Raw genomic sequence first — 19466 nt, 5'->3', positions numbered from 1 at the left:
CATGGTGTTGTGGACAAATGTTGCAGTGTGAAGCTTATTCACCTCAGGTCTCCCTAAAAGTGCTGCAGGATCATCATAAAACACATTTGTAGCCTGGACAGTCTGGAGCTTAGCTTCAAACGAGCCCATAATAATAAATTTACTTCATAAATAAATTATTAAAACTCATTTGAGGGAAAAGAAAGTAACAACATTAGTTGTATTAAATATCAGACTAGTTTCATGCTGTAGCCGTTTCCAATATATACTGGAACCTATAAACTAACCTTTAATATCACATCTCTCTCTCACACACACGCACACGCGCACACACCAACTATTAAATAAAAGGAAGACTAATAATTACTTTAATAGTAATAGTTACTTTAAAAGTAACTAAATTAGTGTATACACACTATTTCACTACTGGTCACTTGCAATTTTTTTTATTTTTGTTTAGTGATTTATTTTCTACATTCTACAACAATACTGGGGATTTCAAAACTATAAAATAACACATATGGAATTAGGTAATTACGTAACAACAACAAAACAACAGTAAGTTGTTATTTTAAGACACAAAGGTCAGCCTTTCTGTAATAGTTCTTGCAAGAACAGTATTGTCAAGTGCATTTGCAAAATCCGTCAGGCACCATAATGAAACTGGCTCTCATGAAGGCCATCCCAGGAGGGCGAGACCAAACCCTACCTCTGCCACAGACGAGAAGTTTATTTAGAGTTATCAGCCTGAAAAATGACAAATTAACAGCACCTCAGATTAGAGGCGTTATGAAGTCTTTACAGAGCAGAAGTAGCAGAAACATCTCACTATTAACTGTTCAAAGGAGATTAATGCATTTTTTTGGCGCCTTCAGCATTCCTTTACAGGAACGATCATGGAGTTAGAAAGTGACCCCAAACTTTTGTACAGTAGTATAATATATATATATATATATATAAAGATTTCCTGAATTTACTTTTCATTTTTTCAAGCCTGATGTACTATATGTTTGTCTTAAGACTATAAAACTCATACTTGTATGTAGCTTTAACATATTGATATGTTTTACTATAATAAATTAAGTTTGGAGATACATGCAGTTTTATTTCATTGAAATTAGCATATATTTAATGTTAATTTAATTGTGTTCAGCTTTAATATTTTACTTCAGCTACTATTATTTCTTGTTAGGCCGATAATCTTCACAGACACTAATATTATATGGTCACAGTGAATAAGTTTAGATGCTGACTGGGACTGATATGCACAGTACAGTATACTCAGTATAACTCTTAATAACTAAAGTTTCCTTTAAATATTGGTTGAACCCCAGGACTGTGGAAACAAATTAAAAAAAAAAAACAATTCTGACATAATCAGGGGGGTAAGTTGTAAGCATTAGTCGAACGTCAACCTGATTTTTTTTTTGTACTTTACCTCCTGTGAGTGTAGCTAATGATGTGATAATGCCAGGAAATCATGTCAGCTTTGAAGATCATTGCTTAACAATGGAGCAGTAGTCAACTATAAAGTATAGTCATGTCAGATGAATTACTTGAAAAAAAGAATCTTGTGGGAGTCATTTGAATGATGGGTATGCGACAGGAAGTTTGCACAACTGAGGCATGCTTTTCACTCCTGCTTGTAAGACTATAATGAATTGACTCATGCCTAACAGACATGATTGTTATAAAAAAAATTAGTTTAGTAATGTTCAAAGATTCAAAATCAATTTGCATCAATTTGTAATTTTGGCTACAAATAAAAGTGAAACACATGTCCCTTTGCTCTAAATCTATGCGATCATGCCCGGACATGTTTCCTGCCTTATGTAGTACACTGGAGCTAAAGGCTATCATTGCTAACAAGGATTGGATGTTAATGGCTAGCAATAACAGGACAATCCACCATTTTATCTGGGTCAGGCAAAAGTGTTGCTGTATTAATAACATTACTAAAATTAAGTTTTTCTATTCTACATTATATATACAGTAAACTATATACCATACCTCTGAACTAATTTCTCTATTTGGTTAATTGTTTATTTATCTGCACTATTCTTCCCACATTTGCCATGCCCAGGTAAAAGTACATTTCTCATGAGTGACCTATAGGTCTGAATTTTAGCACATGACTGTGGAATTCCCCTTAGATTAGCTAATGACTCACTAAACTGGATCATCTCCTCCCACTTTCCTGCGAACTGCCAGCAGACTAGGGCCCATCCTAAATGGAAATTGGAGATATAGTGCACTTTGTGCAGTGTAGAAGCCATCATGCTCTAATGTATCTCGTGTACTTATGAAAAAATAAGTGAGCTTAAAACAAACAGGCTTACTTTCAAATATTCATTGTTATTTACTGTAATTGTTGCAAAAAGATGGTATTTTGTACCCTAGGTAGGGAGCAGGGAGGGTCTTGGCATTGAGCCTTGGTTTACATGCAGCACTGAGGTTATCAGTGAGGTGCAGGCTGCTAGGCGTCTTTCTGATAATGCCAACCTCACATACGTATGTGTGTGTGTGTGTGTGTGTGTGGGCTAAATCAACTGCACACTGACTGTCTCGTGAGGGGGTTAAATACTCCTGTGCTTGTGCGAGAAAAAGGTTCTTGCGCAAGCATTTTGGTATTCCCCAAACTTTTTGCAACTTTTAAAATGTACTTTTGAACACCATACATTAGATGTCTCTGAAGCCTGAGTAAGATGGAAACAGTGCTGACGTTGCAGTTTTAATTTTATACATTTATTCAGGTGCATTGTCTAAAAGGGTTTACTTTTTGAGATCAGATTTCCTCATATCTCTTAAAAATATGCACTTTCTGTAAGTTTAGTGTGTGAAAGGGTAAGTAAAGTTCCATTTAAGTGCCTCATTGCATCATTAAGGTTTATTACATTTACACTAAAGTTATGTGTAAAAAATGCTTCAAGAAAAAAAAAAGATATGTGCGTGTGTGTGTGTGTGTGTGTGTGTGTGTGAATCCCATTTAGACTGTATATCCCCACCTCCTGCCTGGAATTACAGGATACTCTAGTTTTCTCCATACTGTGAAGGACACAGTGGGAATAGGCAGGACTACAGGACTTCTTCAAGACTATACAAACTAGAGGGAAAAAAGGAGTTAATCCTTTTTTTGGGGGGGGGGGGGGGGGGGGGTTGGGGGGTGTTGCTGGGGTTATGGGAGAGGGGTCTTTAGGCTCCTAGGAAACTTAGGGCATGAAGCGGGGTACACCTTGGATAGGGTGCCAATTCATCACTAGGCATATACACACTATGGACAATAAGTTTCTCAGGAGACTTAGGGTACAAAGCGAGGTATACCCTAAACATCTCTGGGCACACTGCAATTCGGGAACAGCAATTAGTCTAATCTGCATGTCTTTGGACTTTGGGAGGAAACCACAAGCACCTGGAGGAAACCCACCAAGCACAGGGGGAACACACAAACCTCAGGCAGGAATCGAACCCAGACCCTCGAGGTGCAAGACCACAGTGCTAACCACTAGGCCCCCGGGCTGCCACAGATTGGTTTGTGATAGCCTATTTTCATGAATATGACTTAAAGACTTTTTGTCTTGAATGTTGAAGAGCTTCTACACACGACCTAAGGGCAAGAGTCCGCGTGCTTATACTATGGACAAACTGCTTCACTGAATCAATGAATAAATGTGTTCTATCACAGTCAGTGGACATTTGTAATGCTTTGCGTTACACGGTAATGTTAATGAGAAAACATGTCTTTGGGGGAAAAAAGACATACAGTACGCTGTTTGGGAGTTAAATGATCTGACTGGGAATCATTCAACAGAATGAAATGCATGTGAGTCTGTTTGAGAAAGGTGGGAGATAGGTTTTTAAAGGAGTCAAGAAATGAAATCAAGGGGAAGTCCTCAAGTGTGTGTTAAAGACCAGGTTGGGAGTAGGATCAAAACAGGTGTTGAGACACACACACACACACACACACACAGGCAGGAAGAAGGAGGGAGGAGTGACGAGTGATGATCGTTCATCATCGCCAACACACACTACACCGGTTTATTCAGTAGCGCAGGAGCGCTGCTGTGTGTGTGTGTGTGTGTGAACACTCTGACTTGGGCATGGCGTTGTTGATAAACGCCGCGGTGTGAAGCGCAGTCACTTCAGGTTTCCCCGAGAGAGCTGTAGGATCAACATGAAACACATTTACAGCCTGGTGAGTCTGGAGCTCAACTACAAACTATCCCGTAATAAATATAATAATTAGAAAAAGATAAAAAACAAATTACTAAAACTCTTCTAAGGGAAAAGAAAGTGTCGAAACTCGCTGCATTGAATCGCAGACTAGATTCGCACAGCAGAGGTTGTTTATTTATGCAGTATAAGTTACTGTAAACATTCAGGAAACTATTTCACTGTAAAAATTACATCTCTCCCTCTCTCTCTTTTTCTGAACATTAAAAAACGTTTAATATTTAATTGTTAATCTAATTTAAATTGAATACATTTTAATATGAAAATATATCTTTCTAAGAGCCAGATAACTGACATACCCCCCCCCCCATTAGAAATTACATTTAGGTTAAACCTTTCATGAGCACTTTCCACACTTAAGGAATTTGTTTGTTTGCTTTTTTTTCTTCTTTCTTTTTTTAAGATATAAACAATCTTCAAATCACCTGACAGATTTTCATGTTTTTGCTGTTTATTTTACAAACTTGATGCATGTTTGTCTTAAGAATCGCACAAAAAAAGCCTCATATAGCTCGTGCATGTTCATGATGTGTGCATTTTACTATAACAAATTCAATTTGGAGATGTATGTCATTTTATTTAATTGTCATAAACTTTTCGTTAGTGGAAATTCTATTCTATTCTATTCTACAATCATGGACACATTCATGCAATACATATTTACATATCTCAAGCCATTGCACATGTCACTTTATACAATACATGTTTACCTGCCATTGCACATGACATTTTGCCACTCTGACACTTTAAGACATTTCAATGCCACTTTAAAACACTTAAAAAATTTTTTATATATATATATATTTCCCCCCTATATTCCTATATTCTATTATTTTTACATGCCCTTATTACATGCTCAAAGCTCCAGGTTTAGTCCTGAGCTCAGTTGCTGTCACATGTGTGTGTCCATATGGCTTTCCTTCCTCCTCGCAAAAACATGGCAGTTTGTGGAGATAAATTGCACCTAGGTGTGAATGTGTGTGAAGAGTGTGTCAGGGTGTATTCCCTGCTTCATGCCCGGTTCCTGGATCCACACAGTTTTGTCACGTATACATTTACAACACAAGTGAAATTCTTATCTTTACCCATATCCCATCTGGTTAGGAAGCTGGGGTCAGAGCTCAGGGTCAGCCACAATACAGTGCCTCTGGAGCGGACCAGGTTAAAGGCTTTGTTCAAAGGCCCAACAGTGGCAGCTTGGTGGTGCTGGGCTCAAACCAACTGACTTTTAATTATAACTGCAATTCAATTATTATTTTAGTTGCAAAACTTACAAATGATGCTCATTGCATGTTAATTTAGGTTGCTGCAACAAAATGACTTAACAGTGCACATTTAATGACCATAGCTGTATTAAAGTTGTGGCCATTTGCTTTAATAAAAAAAAAAAAAAAGGATTGTACACACTGTCATCAGTAGCTGTACATTCAGTTGTAGGGTTGCATGATTTGATAAAAAAAAAACAAAAAAAAAACATTTAGATTATTTTAACATATTGCGATTGTGATATGTAGCTATTCAATGTCCCATTTTGTGTTAAAAACGTATTTATAAAGGCTAACGGCAAATAATTGTCATTAGAGGATGTTTAACAATATTTATTTAAAACAGCAACATTATTTTAAAAAGTTAACAAATGTTTAAATTATTGTCAGAGTCTACAGACATTGCCAACTGTACATATATTATGTGTAATAAATTGTAGCCTTTTGTGATTACATAATTGCACCGATTAGTTTGATTTTTGTGTCATTTGAAATTTTGTGTGATTTAAAATTTGTTTTGGATTTAAAGTGGCCAATTTTAAATATGTTTTTCCCACGTTGCATGTATCGTTTGTTGAAGTTAGATATTGAAGTGGAAATTGACTGGTCACTGAACTCGGTGGTTCTTAAACTACAGTTCTTTTTTTTTTTCTTTCTTATTTTGCTGGGTTATTGTTGAGATTTTATAGTTAAAACCTGTGAAAATCTTAATAAACAATAGAAATTATGGCATTTTATATAAAATGCATTTTCTTTTCAAATCCTATGCCCTATATCTAGTTCATGTAAACATATACACTCACAAAATTGTAAAACGTGTTTATTTTTACATGAAACAAAACCACAAGTTTAGCTAGAATCTGAATTAACCAAACACGGGTTAACATTTGAGTCAGCGTTTCTGATCAGTTTTGATTGTCTTCCGAGTGACATGATTTGATCATCCGAGTTTCAGAGTCTTTCAGTCACTCTTGACTTTTAGTTCAAATGCGAACCCCCAGACGCCTCAAATTTACCACTGCTGTTAAAGAGTGTGAGCACAAATGCAGTAGCAGGTGTAAACACAGAGCTTCAAAGAATTTCACAGAACTTCCTGTCGCTGTGCTGAACTGTTTGGTTTTACCCTTGCTTCGTGACATGCTCAAAAATAGACCTTATTTTATCATGAATAAATATAAATAAACAAAGAATGTGTTAAACATTGCCATGCTCATTTATTTATCATTTACCTATATTTATGTTTTGTAGTTGATTTTCTGGATTTGGGCTGGGATCTCCGGTGGGAGCCGAACACAGCGTGATGTTGCATGCCACGAGGGCAGGGGTTACATTTACAACGGCATCTGCTGCATCAACTGTCCGGCTGGTGAGAGCCACAGTTCCCATAATGCATTCTGGCTATACAGTGCTTTCACCTGAAAAAAATTATTATTTTTTTTATTTCATCTTGCAGGTACGTTTGTAAAAGATGGATGCAGCAAAGAAATGGAGAAAGGTGTGTGTCAGCCGTGCGACTTTGACTCCTACACTGAGCATGACAATGGACTTTTCAAGTGTCTGCAGTGCACCCAGTGTCGCTCAGGTACTCACTTAAAAAGCTATACACCGTTTATGTGTCCAATAGCAAGATTGTTTTAATCTTAAATTACTATAAGATCAGAAAAAATATATATAATTGAAACTGAGCTCTGAGAAGTGTTAATCGTGCATATTTGCTTGCAAATACCATCCCAAAGATGATCATTGTCCTCTGACAGCATGAAGTGTTTCATTCCTCTTCCTTTTCTGATTTCTGATTTCTTTATCATTATCAATATTTGTAGACCAGGAGCTTGTAACACGCTGCAACAACACCAGTAACACACGTTGCCAGTGTAAACCGGGTTCCTTCTGTCTGCCGGATCAAGCCTGTGAGGTCTGCAAGATTTGTATGAAGTAAGTCTTAAGTCGTGTGTACTTGATTTTGTGTGTCTGTGTGAATGTGGGTATATGAGAGAATTTGAATGCAAATATGAGCGGATGTCTTGTATTATCACAAGCATCAACTTTTATGCCAACATTTTTAGACCTCAAATTATGTCTAAGTGCCATGTATCGGGCGGTAAAGTTGATTAGACTCGCTCAACCTCACCTTCACTCATCCCAGCCTTAGCTGACAAAAAAAAAAACACATGCTTTAGTCATAACTCAATGTGCTTGATAAGTTATCCATGATCAATTATTTTATGCTACAGTACATCTGCACAAATTTTGCGATTTTTCGAGCCGATACCAATGTTTTGTTGTGTAACCGATTTATGAGTTCTCCGACACCTTGTACATAAATCTTTCCTTGGTGACTACCTTGCTGTACATCTAGATGTAAGGAAGATGAGGAAGTGGTGAACAGCTGCACAGCCAACTCAAACACCATCTGCAGGAAAAATGAGAAACTCTCCAGCAGAAAATTGTCAGGTACCTAAATTATGCATGACAGACAGACACACAAGCCAACTTCATATGTAAAGAGATAAAGGGAAGAGTTAATCATTTTTGTACAGCATTACACATTCTTTGGTGAGAAAGTAGCTTCATTTAAATCTGATATTTTTTTCCTTGTGCATTTTGTGCATGTTTACTATACACAATACAATACACCACAATGCTGTCAACTCTAATTGGCCAGGAGGTGTCAATTAGCAGCTTTGACCATACTGCAGTTTTGCGGAGTGTTGCATCGCAATTTCACACATTTTGTCATTCTATACAATGCAAAATTTACAGTTCTGGGGGAAAAAAAGAAAGAAAAGAATAGACAAAGCAAGCAGTGATGATGATGATGATGATGTGGGTCATGATACAAAGTTTAGTTGTTCATCATGATGTAAATGTGTATCAATTGTGTTTGTGTTTGGAAATGCAGCGACAGTCATCCCAGTCGTGGTTGTCGTAATAATAGTAATAATCATGGTCATCGGTTTCCTGTACTGGAGAACATCAGCTGGATGTAGAGAAGCCGGTAAGAAATGGCCTTTTATTTATTTACAGATTTATACCTCAGTTGTGAAACCTTTTTTTTACCAAGGTTTTTTACTCCTCTTTGTAATTTCAGTGGCACCAAGATGGCTAATGTGTAAAACATGTATAGTAAGTAATTAAATCTCTTTCTATTTTTTGGAGTGTGTGTTTTTTTTTTTTTTTTTTAAGATGAAGATTATTACTATACAGTGTATTCACTTCCATCTTCAGGAAAATGATGATTTGGTGGAGGTGAAGCAGAACAGCATGAATTGCACACTGGAGGAAGGAGCACAGACGCAGCCCTTCCTCTGTCTGACTCAGTCGGTGGGTAAAGACACGGTAGAGGATGAGGAGGACAAAGGGCTCGGCTCGAGCCTTCCCAACACCACGGCTTCATCCCAGACCAGCCTGCCTGTGTGTGCAATGTCAAACGTGTGCAGCTTCAGCCACTCACTGCCTCAGCAGCTTAACAATCTGGTGAGAGTCACAGCTCCAGTGCATGCAGGCATCAAAGACAGCTGGCAGTCCAGAAAACATCTAGTGTTATGTGAATAGGCTGAGTAAGACAGATAGAGAAGTATAAAAGGAAGGGAAGAAAAGTTGATGAATTGTTGGTGTTGAATAAATGGAAAGGTTGCAGAAAGCTATGTGGATGGAAGGATCGATGGATGTTGGTAAGGACAGAATGGATAAAAGGAATATGAGATAAGCATGACTGGATATGATTGTTACTATTCGACAGTTAGATATGGTTGTATTTGGATGGATGGATGGATGGATCAGTGGATTGAAGAGTCACTAGGGAGATTTATGCATAAGGGTGATAACTGATTGGACAGATGGGTTAGTAGGTGCATGAGTGGATGTGATGTTAAACTGATGGTGGAATGGGTTCAATATAGATGAAAGAATACGTGAATCAATGGGTGGGTAATTGAATAGGGTGGTCAATCCATGAGGGATATAATGTTTAACCTTATGTTAAACTAACGTTAAAGTAAATAGAAGGATGGAGGAATGGTTGGAGAGATTTTATGCTGAACTGGTGGTAGAATGGAATGAGTTGGTAGATCCACAGTAGATTTAATATTAAACTTTTGTAGAATGGAGTAGATAAAGGGATAAAGTAGGGGATGGTTTTGATGTTTAATTGAAGGTGGGATTGATGGACGTGATGGTGGAACGAGCAAGTGGATCGATATGGATGGGTAAAATGGTCATGTGGATATACTGTAATATGACGGTAGAATGGAGCGAGTGGGCAGAGGGATAGTGGATGTAATGTGACGCTGATGGCTAGATCAGAGGTAGATGGACTAATGGATGGATGGATAGTTAGATGTAAGGAAAAGTACCTGAAAAGATGTGGATATTTAGATGGATGGCTTGATACAGAAGATGGTTGGTTTGACTGATGTGTGATGGATGCTAACAACGGGCAGATGAAATGATAGGTAGATGATGAGACCAGTAGATGAATCAGATAAATCAGAAGGATAAATAGAAGAAAGAGACAGTGAACAAAAGACTAAGCAAAGGGTGGATATAGCTGCGCACAAGTAGACTAAAGGATTAAAGATTAAATAAGTAATCAGAATAAAGAGATGGCTCAATTAATAGATCGATCACTTCAGAAGTGAGGATTAAAGCAAAATTTTTTGGCTATTACATTTATAAATATCTTTAAGCTGGTAAAAATCAAGAGAAGGGAGAATCAGAAGAAGCTGTTTTTACTCTTTATCTTTTATCTAGTTGTGTATAAATGATAAGATCACTAGGATAAGTTTCGATGAATAAATAAAACACTAGAAATGATGTGACAGAGGGAACTGAAGGGATTGGAATGTGTAAAAGTTTGAGCTTAGGAGAGAGAGAACACAGATTAATCTCTTATTGATCACAAAAAGAAAAAAAAGCATCGTTCTAGCAGGCTGTCTAAACTAAGTACAGATATAACAGGAGCTGCTGCAAGCGAAGGAACATCCATGCACAGGTCAGAGAAAGTAAATGACGACATTTTGAATAAATGTTACAGTAGCTCAGGAAGTCTGATGCATGCAGGCACGGGGTGTATCGGACAGCAACTCAGACGCTTCAGTTTGTGCGTGCGTGTGTGTGTGTGTGTGTGTGTGTGTGTGAGCGTGCGCCCTCTCATAAGTATGTGGTAGTGTTGTTCACTAGGGCCTGACTTAAAAAAAAATACTGAAAATTCTGTTTTCAAATCTAATTGGAATATTTAACAATGTTGCGCCACCTAGTGTCCTGCTTTGGTGGTTCAAAATCACAGTGGTACTTATTGGTAGATGATCTTATCCTCTAGAACTGCCTCTAAAATGACATTATGACCTCTTAATCCCGCTGTGAGTTAAATTTTTTACTCTAATAGGTCAGAAGTCATACATTTTCTATAACAGCAGTTATCATGTTCTAAAACATTTGTATAATTCTAATATTCCTTAAATGTATCTTCTATACTTTATATACTGTGTGTGTGTGTGTGTGTGTGTGTGTGTGTGTATAGCTAGATAGACAGAAGGAGAGAATATCAATATATCAAGAGAGAATATATATATTAGTTTGTGTGTGTGTGTGTGTGCTCCAGCAGCTCTAACTGACACAAGTGCTTATGTGTGCGGTGTATGCATGCTAACTTTCCATGTACTTTCCATGTACTCAACTTTTGTGACCTTTAATTTACCCCTTTGCTGTTTTTTTAAAGGATCTTAAAACCATAACATGTGGTGTGAAGCTTTTGCTCGCAGCAAGTTGTTTTTTATTTTCGCTTTGTGTGCTTTCTCACTGTGCTGTTGCGCAAACGCATCCCTTGTCACATTTCTCAATTAGAGGCTTTAAATAGAAAGTGGTACATTCTCATTACCAAACAGGATGTGGTTTAGTGAATATAATGAAGTTTCAAAATAATGACTCATTGCTGTTTCAGAAACAGTTCATCCTAAGGCAAGGTGCTGGGTGCTTTTTTTTTTTTTAAATGTTAGACTTCTGCTGCTTACTTGACGCAAACATACTATGATCGCTTTATGTTGTATTATATATAGATTAATTAAATTAATGACTAATTTATCATATTATTTAAAAATAAACCAAAGATTTAAAATTTGACCTTGCCCACTTCATTCGACAGTATCTTGTCCAGTACCTTCATGTGTAAAAATTCTTTATTCAGCAATTAACCTATTTGCTAATTCTGTTTAGCAAAGATGGAATTTTGTTGGTCTGTAAGTTTCGCATTACCCCTTGTCATTCTACAGTAAGTAAACCTGTCTTAAACTGGAGGAAGTTGGCTAGGCTGCGCCATCTGGTGGCTAAAAGAATCACAGCCGCCAAGCCAAGCTTCATATTCAAATATGTTTACATGTTTATATTAATGAGTGCTTTCCCACTTTCTGTCTATACCAGGAAAATGACAAACTACGAAGGCTTGTTCCTGTAAATGGTAAGTTCATGTCCTTCTTTGTATAATACACTTTTTGTCTCTGTGTCATTCCTGCAGAGTGTGGTTGAGCTCGGGTTCCTAATATTTTTTTATTTATTTATTGTTCTTTTTCCTCAGGAGATGACTCTCTAAAGAAAAGCTTCGACCTTTTTGGAGAGATGGACGTGACCTATCACAACCGATTCTTCAGGCTCCTTGGCCTGAGCGACAACGCCATAAGGACCGCGGAAGTGTCCTGGTCTTCACCTGAGGACAGAGTGTATGAGCTGCTGAAGATCTGGATGGAAAAAGAAGGCATGACGGCGGATTTCAACAGCCTCATCGATGTCCTGCTTACTCTGAACCAGAGGCTGTCAGCAGAAAACATTGTGGCAAGAGCCATCAATAGCAGCTACTTCAGATACGAAGAGGACTGATATCTAGGACAAGACCTCCCGCAGTGTTGTATTGTTTATACTATTATATATTATTGTTTTCTACTGAAACACTGTTAGGGGATAAACTGGACTTTTGGCCATTTGAATGTTATTTATTATTTTTGTACTACATTTCTTTAAATTATGTATTAATTGATTTTCATATTTTTTTCCTTCTATTTGCAGATTTTTTTTTTGTTATTTAATAATAAATGTCCTATTTGCAAAATGTGTTATTGTATCATAAAATAAGACGTATATAATTAACCATACTATGGTGAAAAAGCAAAACAAAATAATAGAATAGTTGATTTATAATATTTTTATCCTTTCTTTTTTTCATTTAACACACACAATATATTGATAAAAGAAGATTATTATTATTTATGTTTCACGCAGTTTACTTTTTTTTAGGTTTAGTAACTTTAGATTAATTATGCTGTAAGAACTTTGTACTTAAATTGAATGTATTTGAAATTTTTCCCCAAAGAAATTCAATATTACATCTTGTCATAACTCTATTGACCGCAAGAGGGTGGTGTTGTGTAAAGCGGCATTATTTTAAACCCAACTCTTTCAGCACTGTAGTGAAGGGCTTAAATAGTTTATTTATTATTATTATTATTATTATTATTATTATTATTATTAAGGTTGTAAGTAATGATAATTTGCTTCTTCCTAGCTTGTTTCTTAAAAGCCTATTCCCTCAACTAGTTCACTTGCTCATCGTCTATACCGCTTTATTCTGTATACGTAGATGGTATATACAAGTATATACAGGATACAGGCATCCTATATAGGTGGTCTGGAGCCTGTCCCATGAGACTTAAGGAAACAAAGGGGGGTACACTCTGGACAGGGTCCCAATCCATTGCAGGGCACAAATGCTCTTTTATACACTACATGCAATTTGGGAACACCAGATACTCTAATCTGCATGTCTAATCTGCATGTCTTTGGACCCACCAAGCACAAGAAGAACATGCAAACTCCATGCACACCGACCCAAGAAGGGAATCGAACTGGAGGTGCAAGCTGACACTGCTGACACTGCTATAAGCCACCACGCCACCCCTAACTGGTTATTTCCTCAAATAAAAAAATCACGAAAACATGAACATTATTTAGAGCATTAAGGACTAACAAAGACTTTAGATATTCATTAGATTAGCAGGGGGCTGTAAGGTTCCCTGAAACGGTGAGCTATTGGTTAAAAAACTATTTTGAAAGCCAAATATATAAAATAAAAGAAGGAAGAAAAGCGCTATAGGTACCAAATATGGACTATAAAGAAAACTACTTGATTCTACTGGGTTTACTGGAATTGACTAAAGGTTACTTCACCATATGTGTGAGTCATATTGCTGGAACTAGATAGTTCTTTTTGGACTTTTTTCCCTCTTTATTTATTTATTTACATTTGTGTGAATAAATGAAGAGTGTATATGGGACAGCTTTGAAATATATTAATGCTAAAGTATATAAATGCCAATTGTTAGAGTTAGACTGTCACACTCAAATATGCATGTTGAACATCTATTCTGTATTATTTCCCTTTCCTTGTTTTACTAACCTCCGTTCTACTAGAAAGGATTTCCATCAGATTTATTACCTTAGCTCTAGGAATTTGTGTTTAATCAACTACAAGAACATGATCAAGGTTAAGAGCTGGTGGTTTCTGCAGTTCAGTTAGTTTTGCAGGATTTGACAAAAGTATGTCAATTCAGGAAAGGGTGGGGGATCAAAAATAATGGGACAAGTGACTGACAAGCAGTTGTATCAACAGATGTTGACTAATTAAGCATATAAATGGCCTGGTGCTGGTTCTGAGTGCAACATTTGTATTGTTGAGCTGTTCACTCAACCTCTCAACATGAGGTCCAAAGAAATGACTATGCAGGAACAAGGCCATCATTTGGCAGGAAAAAAAAAACAAACAAAAAAAACAGAACAAACAAAATACACCCATCAGAAAGACAGCAAAAACATATTACTACATATTAACAGCACTATATTCGGAGTCAGCTACCCCTCTTGGAGATGACTTTCTGTGGCTTATACTTCCTTTTGAAGGAAAGGAAGTATTCTGGACATCTGACAAGTCAGCTGTCTTCCCCATGCATGTACTGAACTAGACCAAGAGATATACAGTTTATATACATTTATACTGTATGAATAGCAACTTACACAAACTCGAAATGAAATATTCTTTTAGATTTTGAGATACTGGATTCTTTTTTTTTTCATGAGCAGTAAACTGTAATTTTCTAAAGAATAATTGAAAAAAAGCTTGAAATAATTTACATGAAATGAATCTATAATATATTACAAAAGAAAAATAACTAAAACATTTAAATGGGTATGCTGTGCAATATTTTATCATCTTACCCTAAGAATCACATGCTCTACATTATTACAAACTAATTTAGTTCAGTTTTAAAGTTAAGTAATGAATGCTATATTTATAATGTTTTGTTTGTATTTACACTACTAATAAACATCAAACAATGTATAAAACTGAAAAGAAGTGATTGAATTTAATCACATAAACAGTCTCAACCACTGGTGTGTTAGAGAAACTGTATTACCCAGGGTGCATTGCGCTGAGGAAAGGCGGAAGTAAACAATGGTACTTCAGCTAAGCTAGCAAAGTCAGAAGGTGTGTTATAAAAATTATTCTAATGATAACGAGGCAGTAGAACTCATGAAAATGATAAGTTTATGTCTTGATTTTAGTTTTTAAAAAACGACTAATACAATTTATTTACTGGGCGCGCGAGAAGGAAGTTATTGGTTACTGTGGAAACGGCATGAAGTTGTTTTCGTGTTCATTTCCTGAAACTTATAAACGTGTCCACATGCATTCAGTGACCGAGTGCGTTTGATTTGTGTGTGTGTGAAATATATTTAATATATAAAATGTGTTTATATATGTGTGTTTATATATATATATATATGTTTATATATATATATATATATATATATATATATATATATATATACTGTGTGTGTGTGTGTGTATATATATATATATATATATATATATATATATATATAGACACACACACACAGTATACACTTCTGCATGTGCACCTGGGCAAAGAGGAAAGAATCTGATGCGAGGAAAGGGGAACTGAAAGCATCATGCGCTTTATTTTTGTAGTGATGTCACTAAAAGCTGGGAACTTTCAGATCACCCACACACATCACACTGGCACCAGTGTGTTTTTGTCATTTCAGAGGATACTTACTTTTATATGCTTTAAACCCATTTGTTGAGGTAAGTCATTTTTAGGCTAGAACTTCTGATTTGCGCAGGAGGTGTTAATTAATGTTCTGTAACAGCTCACTGACAGTAGATCCGTCTCTAAATAAAATCATGGTTTTATTTTTTTCTATGCAATTGAAATCTGAATGATAAAATTATTATTACTGATTATGGTAAATTTTTTAATTTATGGAAGAAGTCTCCAGTATCAATGTTTATAGGACTGTACATACTAAGAGTACCTACTAAATACTAAGATAGTACAGTTATACTAAGATTTTAGTCAGTCAAGAGGTCTCAGGAACAAAATCTTGAAGTTGTGAAAAGAATTCTACATTCACTCAAGATTCACGTGTAGCCTATAAAACTAACGAAAAAGATTTGTCAGGGATTTAGTTTTTTTTTTTTTTTTTAAGCGCTCTACTTTTAACCTAAAATGAAAGCCTTAGAAAGGGGCTGCTTTAGGGGTTTCCCCATGGGACATAACGAGGAACTGTTTTTATCATCTAATGAGGAACCTCCACACAGAATCAGATGAAATATTTACACTGACATATTTGTGAGCTCTTTAGTGATTCCAGTATTAAAGCGCTGGCTGAGGCTGTCATTTCAAAACTATTGTTTCAGGTCATTCCAGTGATGAGGGCGAACATATCCTTTTACACGGCCTATATTCTGTGTTTGGTGCTGAGCTTGGTGTGTGTGGTGCTGGTCATCCACTGGAATGCCTCATACCGGGGTGGCTTTTCCTGGGACGGGAAAATCACACAGTTCAACTGGCATCCCGTGCTCATGGTGCTCGGGCTGGTAGTGCTGTACGGAAACGGTAAGGCTCCAAAAACTGTTTATGGTGATGTGAGGAGGATTAGTGATGCGTGGGAGTGAGGAACATTTATGCCTTGTGTGTGTGTGTGTGTGTGTGTGTGTGTGTGTGTGTGAGTCATTCAAGGATTACAGTGCATGACTGATTTTGTTTATCATGGATATAAATAATTATCTGGAGCATGTGATGACAAAATGTATGTGGATAAGTGACACAATCAGCAATGTAATCACATATGTCCAAATCTTATTTACCAATATGTTTATCCTAGCTGCTGTGGTGTATCGTATCCCGCTGTCCTGGACACAGGATAAACTGCCATGGAAGATTCTTCATGCCTGCCTCCTCCTGCTTGCTTTAATCTTCACCATCATAGGCTTGTGTGCTGTGTTCACCTACCACAACACCAATGAAATACCCAACTTATACTCACTGCACAGCTGGGTGGGAATCCTCACCAGTGCCCTGTTTGCTGCTCAGGTGCAGAAAAACATCCAGATAAACTCTATATAAAAAGCTTTTCTTTTCAGTGGCATGAATTTATATATACGTGACTATGGAAATGCTATGTTTTAAGAAAGAATATGAACTTTTCCTGTTAAGATCTGTAGTGTATTTGTAAATAGTTTATAATACTCTCCTCAAATTTATTTATTTTTATTCTAATTTAATTTTTCTTGTAAATGACTATATGATATGCAATTAAATGCTTATACAAATGTTCATGACCTTAGATTTTACAGCAGTCAATTTCACATTTCAAAATTTATTTCAAAAATTGCACAATTTACAGTTTACAAAGTTACAATACAATATGATTAGAATATAAATATATAAAAATGTATAAGTTACACAGGATGTGCAGATTGAGCGATATAAAATGTTATAAAAGGGTAAAGACATGGCTTGCCGGTATTACAGCAGTATAAGTTGAACATAAGATATGGAATGAAGTGTTATGTGTGTCAGTTAATGTCCATGTCTTCTCTGTGTGTGTGTGCACGTTTAGTGGGTTGCTGGATTTGGAGCATTCCTCCTTCCGTGTTCCCCCATGCCATTGCGAGCGTTCATCAAACCCGCTCACGTGTGGATGGGAGCCATCATCCTAGTCCTCAGTGTTGTATCCTGCATCTCCGGCATTAACGAGAAGCTGTTTATGTCACTGTAAGTAAAAAACAAATCAGGATGGTTCTTTAAATTAAGTAATTGATTTCGTCAATTATGATTAATGCTTAGTGTACCTAAAGTGTAAATGCTGTGTTGTGTGAGATCACGTACAGAAGGAGGAATTTTCCCATCTACATTTTTGCTTTCTGGCTTGCTGGTCCAATGTGACTGACTTCCTCCTACACATGGCCAGTCATTGGATTTTTCTGAACTTTTAAATGGGGAAAACCAGATTTATGTAGAAATATGTAGCTCCTTAAATCCACCTTCTTTGTACATTAAAAGGAAGTAGTGAGGGGAAAAATCAAGCCCACATATAGAACTGGTAAAGATTAAGGAACTTGCTTTTTAATACAATATGCAAGACCTTATTATGATCCTTACTTCAAGTCTGGAGAAAGGACATTTAATAATGATCTGTAATACCTGTTATATATAAATGCTCACAAAATAGAAGAATAAGTTTGTATTAGAAATATGGCTCTGTTTTTTTGTCAATTTTTTTTATTTTATACATAAGCATTTCATAGACATTTAGACATGCATTTTGCACCACGCTGAACTGGTGCACATTTACTGGACACCAAGCATGTCATAGCTAATTGACCTCGATTTTAGTTTTAGTTTTTGCCAGACTGTATCAATGAGCGCTGTTTACATACTGCACGTTTGTCTAAACAAAAAAAAAAAAAAAAGAGGAAGCAAATCTTTTGAGTGGAAACAAAGGGAGTCTTAGTAGGTAAGGGCCCTAACAGCAAATCTGATCTGCTATTGGCCTGTCCTTTTAGAAAGAAGGGAACCAATGAGACGCTGCCGTACAACCAGCTGCCATCGGAGGCAGTACTCGGCAATTCGCTTGGAATCGTCATCGTGGCATTGGCACTGGTTGTCTTGAAAATCCTGTCCAATCAGAACTGGCAACGTCCTGAATCAAGGAGTGAATCGACGGGCTACAGGGTGAGCCCTTGTGTGTGTGTGTGTGTGTGTACAAGAAAGATGTTGCAATTCCTATGTATACAACCAATACTTGTTTGTTTTGCTTCTTAAAAGCTGGAGGTGTATATTACTTACATAAAAATGCATTGCAATGTGAAATTCAGGCGACATTAGACATTATGGTGTGTAGTTTTTATTGCTGTGTGGTAAATATTGAGCCATACAAATGCACCATACTGTAAAGCAATAACTAATATACTGTGTGTGTGTGTAGCTATATATATATATATATATATATATATTGCTTTACAGTATTATATAGCTATACAAACACTATATATATAATACTAATATATATTACAGGCATTCATTTTACCCCCCCTACTCTTCTTTTCAGCAACTGCCAGGGAATGACGGCTGAAGTCTCAGAGCTTTATCTTTCATGATGCAGTGACGTTATTCTGTCTGCTTCATGGGTTACATTCTGGATCAATTAAACAAACAGATACAGAAAAGAATTATTGCTTTTAGCTCTTTTATTACATTATTTATTCACTTCTAATTACACCAGGTGTTTTCTCTTTAAGAGTAGATCAGCACATCACTAAACAAAGATCAACGAAAAAGTGTGTACCATGATAAATAAAAAAAAGAGAGAATGAATGTTCGGAGCTCTGTACTACAATATGTGAAGTGAAAATAATATAAATCTTCTATTGAGAATAAAGAACATATAGATCTTAAAATAAATGTGTCTGTGTTTTTTTTTTTACATAAACAATACATCTTTCCAAATGTATGACCCATCTAACTGCCTGTCTTTGTTCTTCAATCCGGCCCAAACCGGTTTGGTAAGAGGGAAAAAAAAAACATAATTGATGCTATTCAAACTTGGCCAATAAAAAACAGAGGGGACATTTCATCCAAT

The 19466-nt window shown here is 36.4% G+C and overlaps 2 protein-coding genes across 4 annotated transcripts; both read left to right on the top strand.

Annotated features, from left to right (window-relative positions):
• Positions 1-3983: 3983 nt before the first annotated feature.
• Positions 3984-12573, top strand: hdr (hematopoietic death receptor). 2 transcript variants are annotated; one of them, XM_053481496.1, is made up of 10 exons: positions 3984-4171; positions 6723-6840; positions 6928-7056; positions 7298-7409; positions 7834-7928; positions 8377-8472; positions 8566-8600; positions 8703-8951; positions 11892-11928; positions 12046-12573. In XM_053481496.1, exons 1-10 carry the CDS (start codon positions 4151-4153, stop codon positions 12342-12344), a joined length of 1191 nt encoding a protein of 396 aa, XP_053337471.1. In that variant the 5' UTR covers positions 3984-4150; the 3' UTR covers positions 12345-12573. The 2 variants fall into 2 exon arrangements, with proteins under 2 accessions (XP_053337471.1, XP_053337473.1); XM_053481498.1 differs by having other exon boundaries at positions 3991-4171; positions 8703-8798.
• A 2368-nt stretch (positions 12574-14941) lies between these two features.
• Positions 14942-19288, top strand: LOC128509453 (lysosomal membrane ascorbate-dependent ferrireductase CYB561A3). Of its 2 annotated transcripts, none has more exons than XM_053481203.1 (6): positions 14942-15003; positions 16240-16438; positions 16707-16915; positions 17445-17599; positions 18391-18559; positions 18936-19288. In XM_053481203.1, the coding sequence occupies exons 2-6, from the start codon at positions 16252-16254 to the stop codon at positions 18957-18959; spliced, it is 744 nt and encodes a 247-aa protein (XP_053337178.1). In that variant the 5' UTR covers positions 14942-15003; positions 16240-16251; the 3' UTR covers positions 18960-19288. The 2 variants fall into 2 exon arrangements, with proteins under 2 accessions (XP_053337178.1, XP_053337177.1); XM_053481202.1 differs by lacking the exon at positions 14942-15003 and adding an exon at positions 15515-15624.
• The last annotated feature ends 178 nt before the right edge of the window (positions 19289-19466 follow it).

This window comes from Clarias gariepinus, chromosome 21 (genome assembly GCF_024256425.1).
Source record: "Clarias gariepinus isolate MV-2021 ecotype Netherlands chromosome 21, CGAR_prim_01v2, whole genome shotgun sequence".
NCBI lineage: Eukaryota > Metazoa > Chordata > Actinopteri > Siluriformes > Clariidae > Clarias > Clarias gariepinus.
This window is presented reverse-complemented; position numbering and strand designations above follow the sequence as displayed.

What these genes read in the sequence shown, in the direction of transcription:
- hdr (XM_053481496.1), top strand. Translation starts at nt 4,151, where the DNA reads ATGAAACACATTTACAGCCTG. An exon ending in TGAAACACATTTACAGCCTG is followed by an intron (nt 4,172 to 6,722) that starts GTGAGTCTGGAG and finishes TATGTTTTGTAG; the next exon opens with TTGATTTTCTGGATTTGGGC. An exon ending in GTCTGCAAGATTTGTATGAA is followed by an intron (nt 7,410 to 7,833) that starts GTAAGTCTTAAG and finishes CTGTACATCTAG; the next exon opens with ATGTAAGGAAGATGAGGAAG.
- LOC128509453 (XM_053481203.1), top strand. Translation starts at nt 16,252, where the DNA reads ATGAGGGCGAACATATCCTTTTACACGGCCTATATTCTGTGTTTGGTG. An exon ending in GTGCCCTGTTTGCTGCTCAG is followed by an intron (nt 16,916 to 17,444) that starts GTGCAGAAAAAC and finishes GTGCACGTTTAG; the next exon opens with TGGGTTGCTGGATTTGGAGC. An exon ending in GTGAATCGACGGGCTACAGG is followed by an intron (nt 18,560 to 18,935) that starts GTGAGCCCTTGT and finishes TCTTCTTTTCAG; the next exon opens with CAACTGCCAGGGAATGACGG.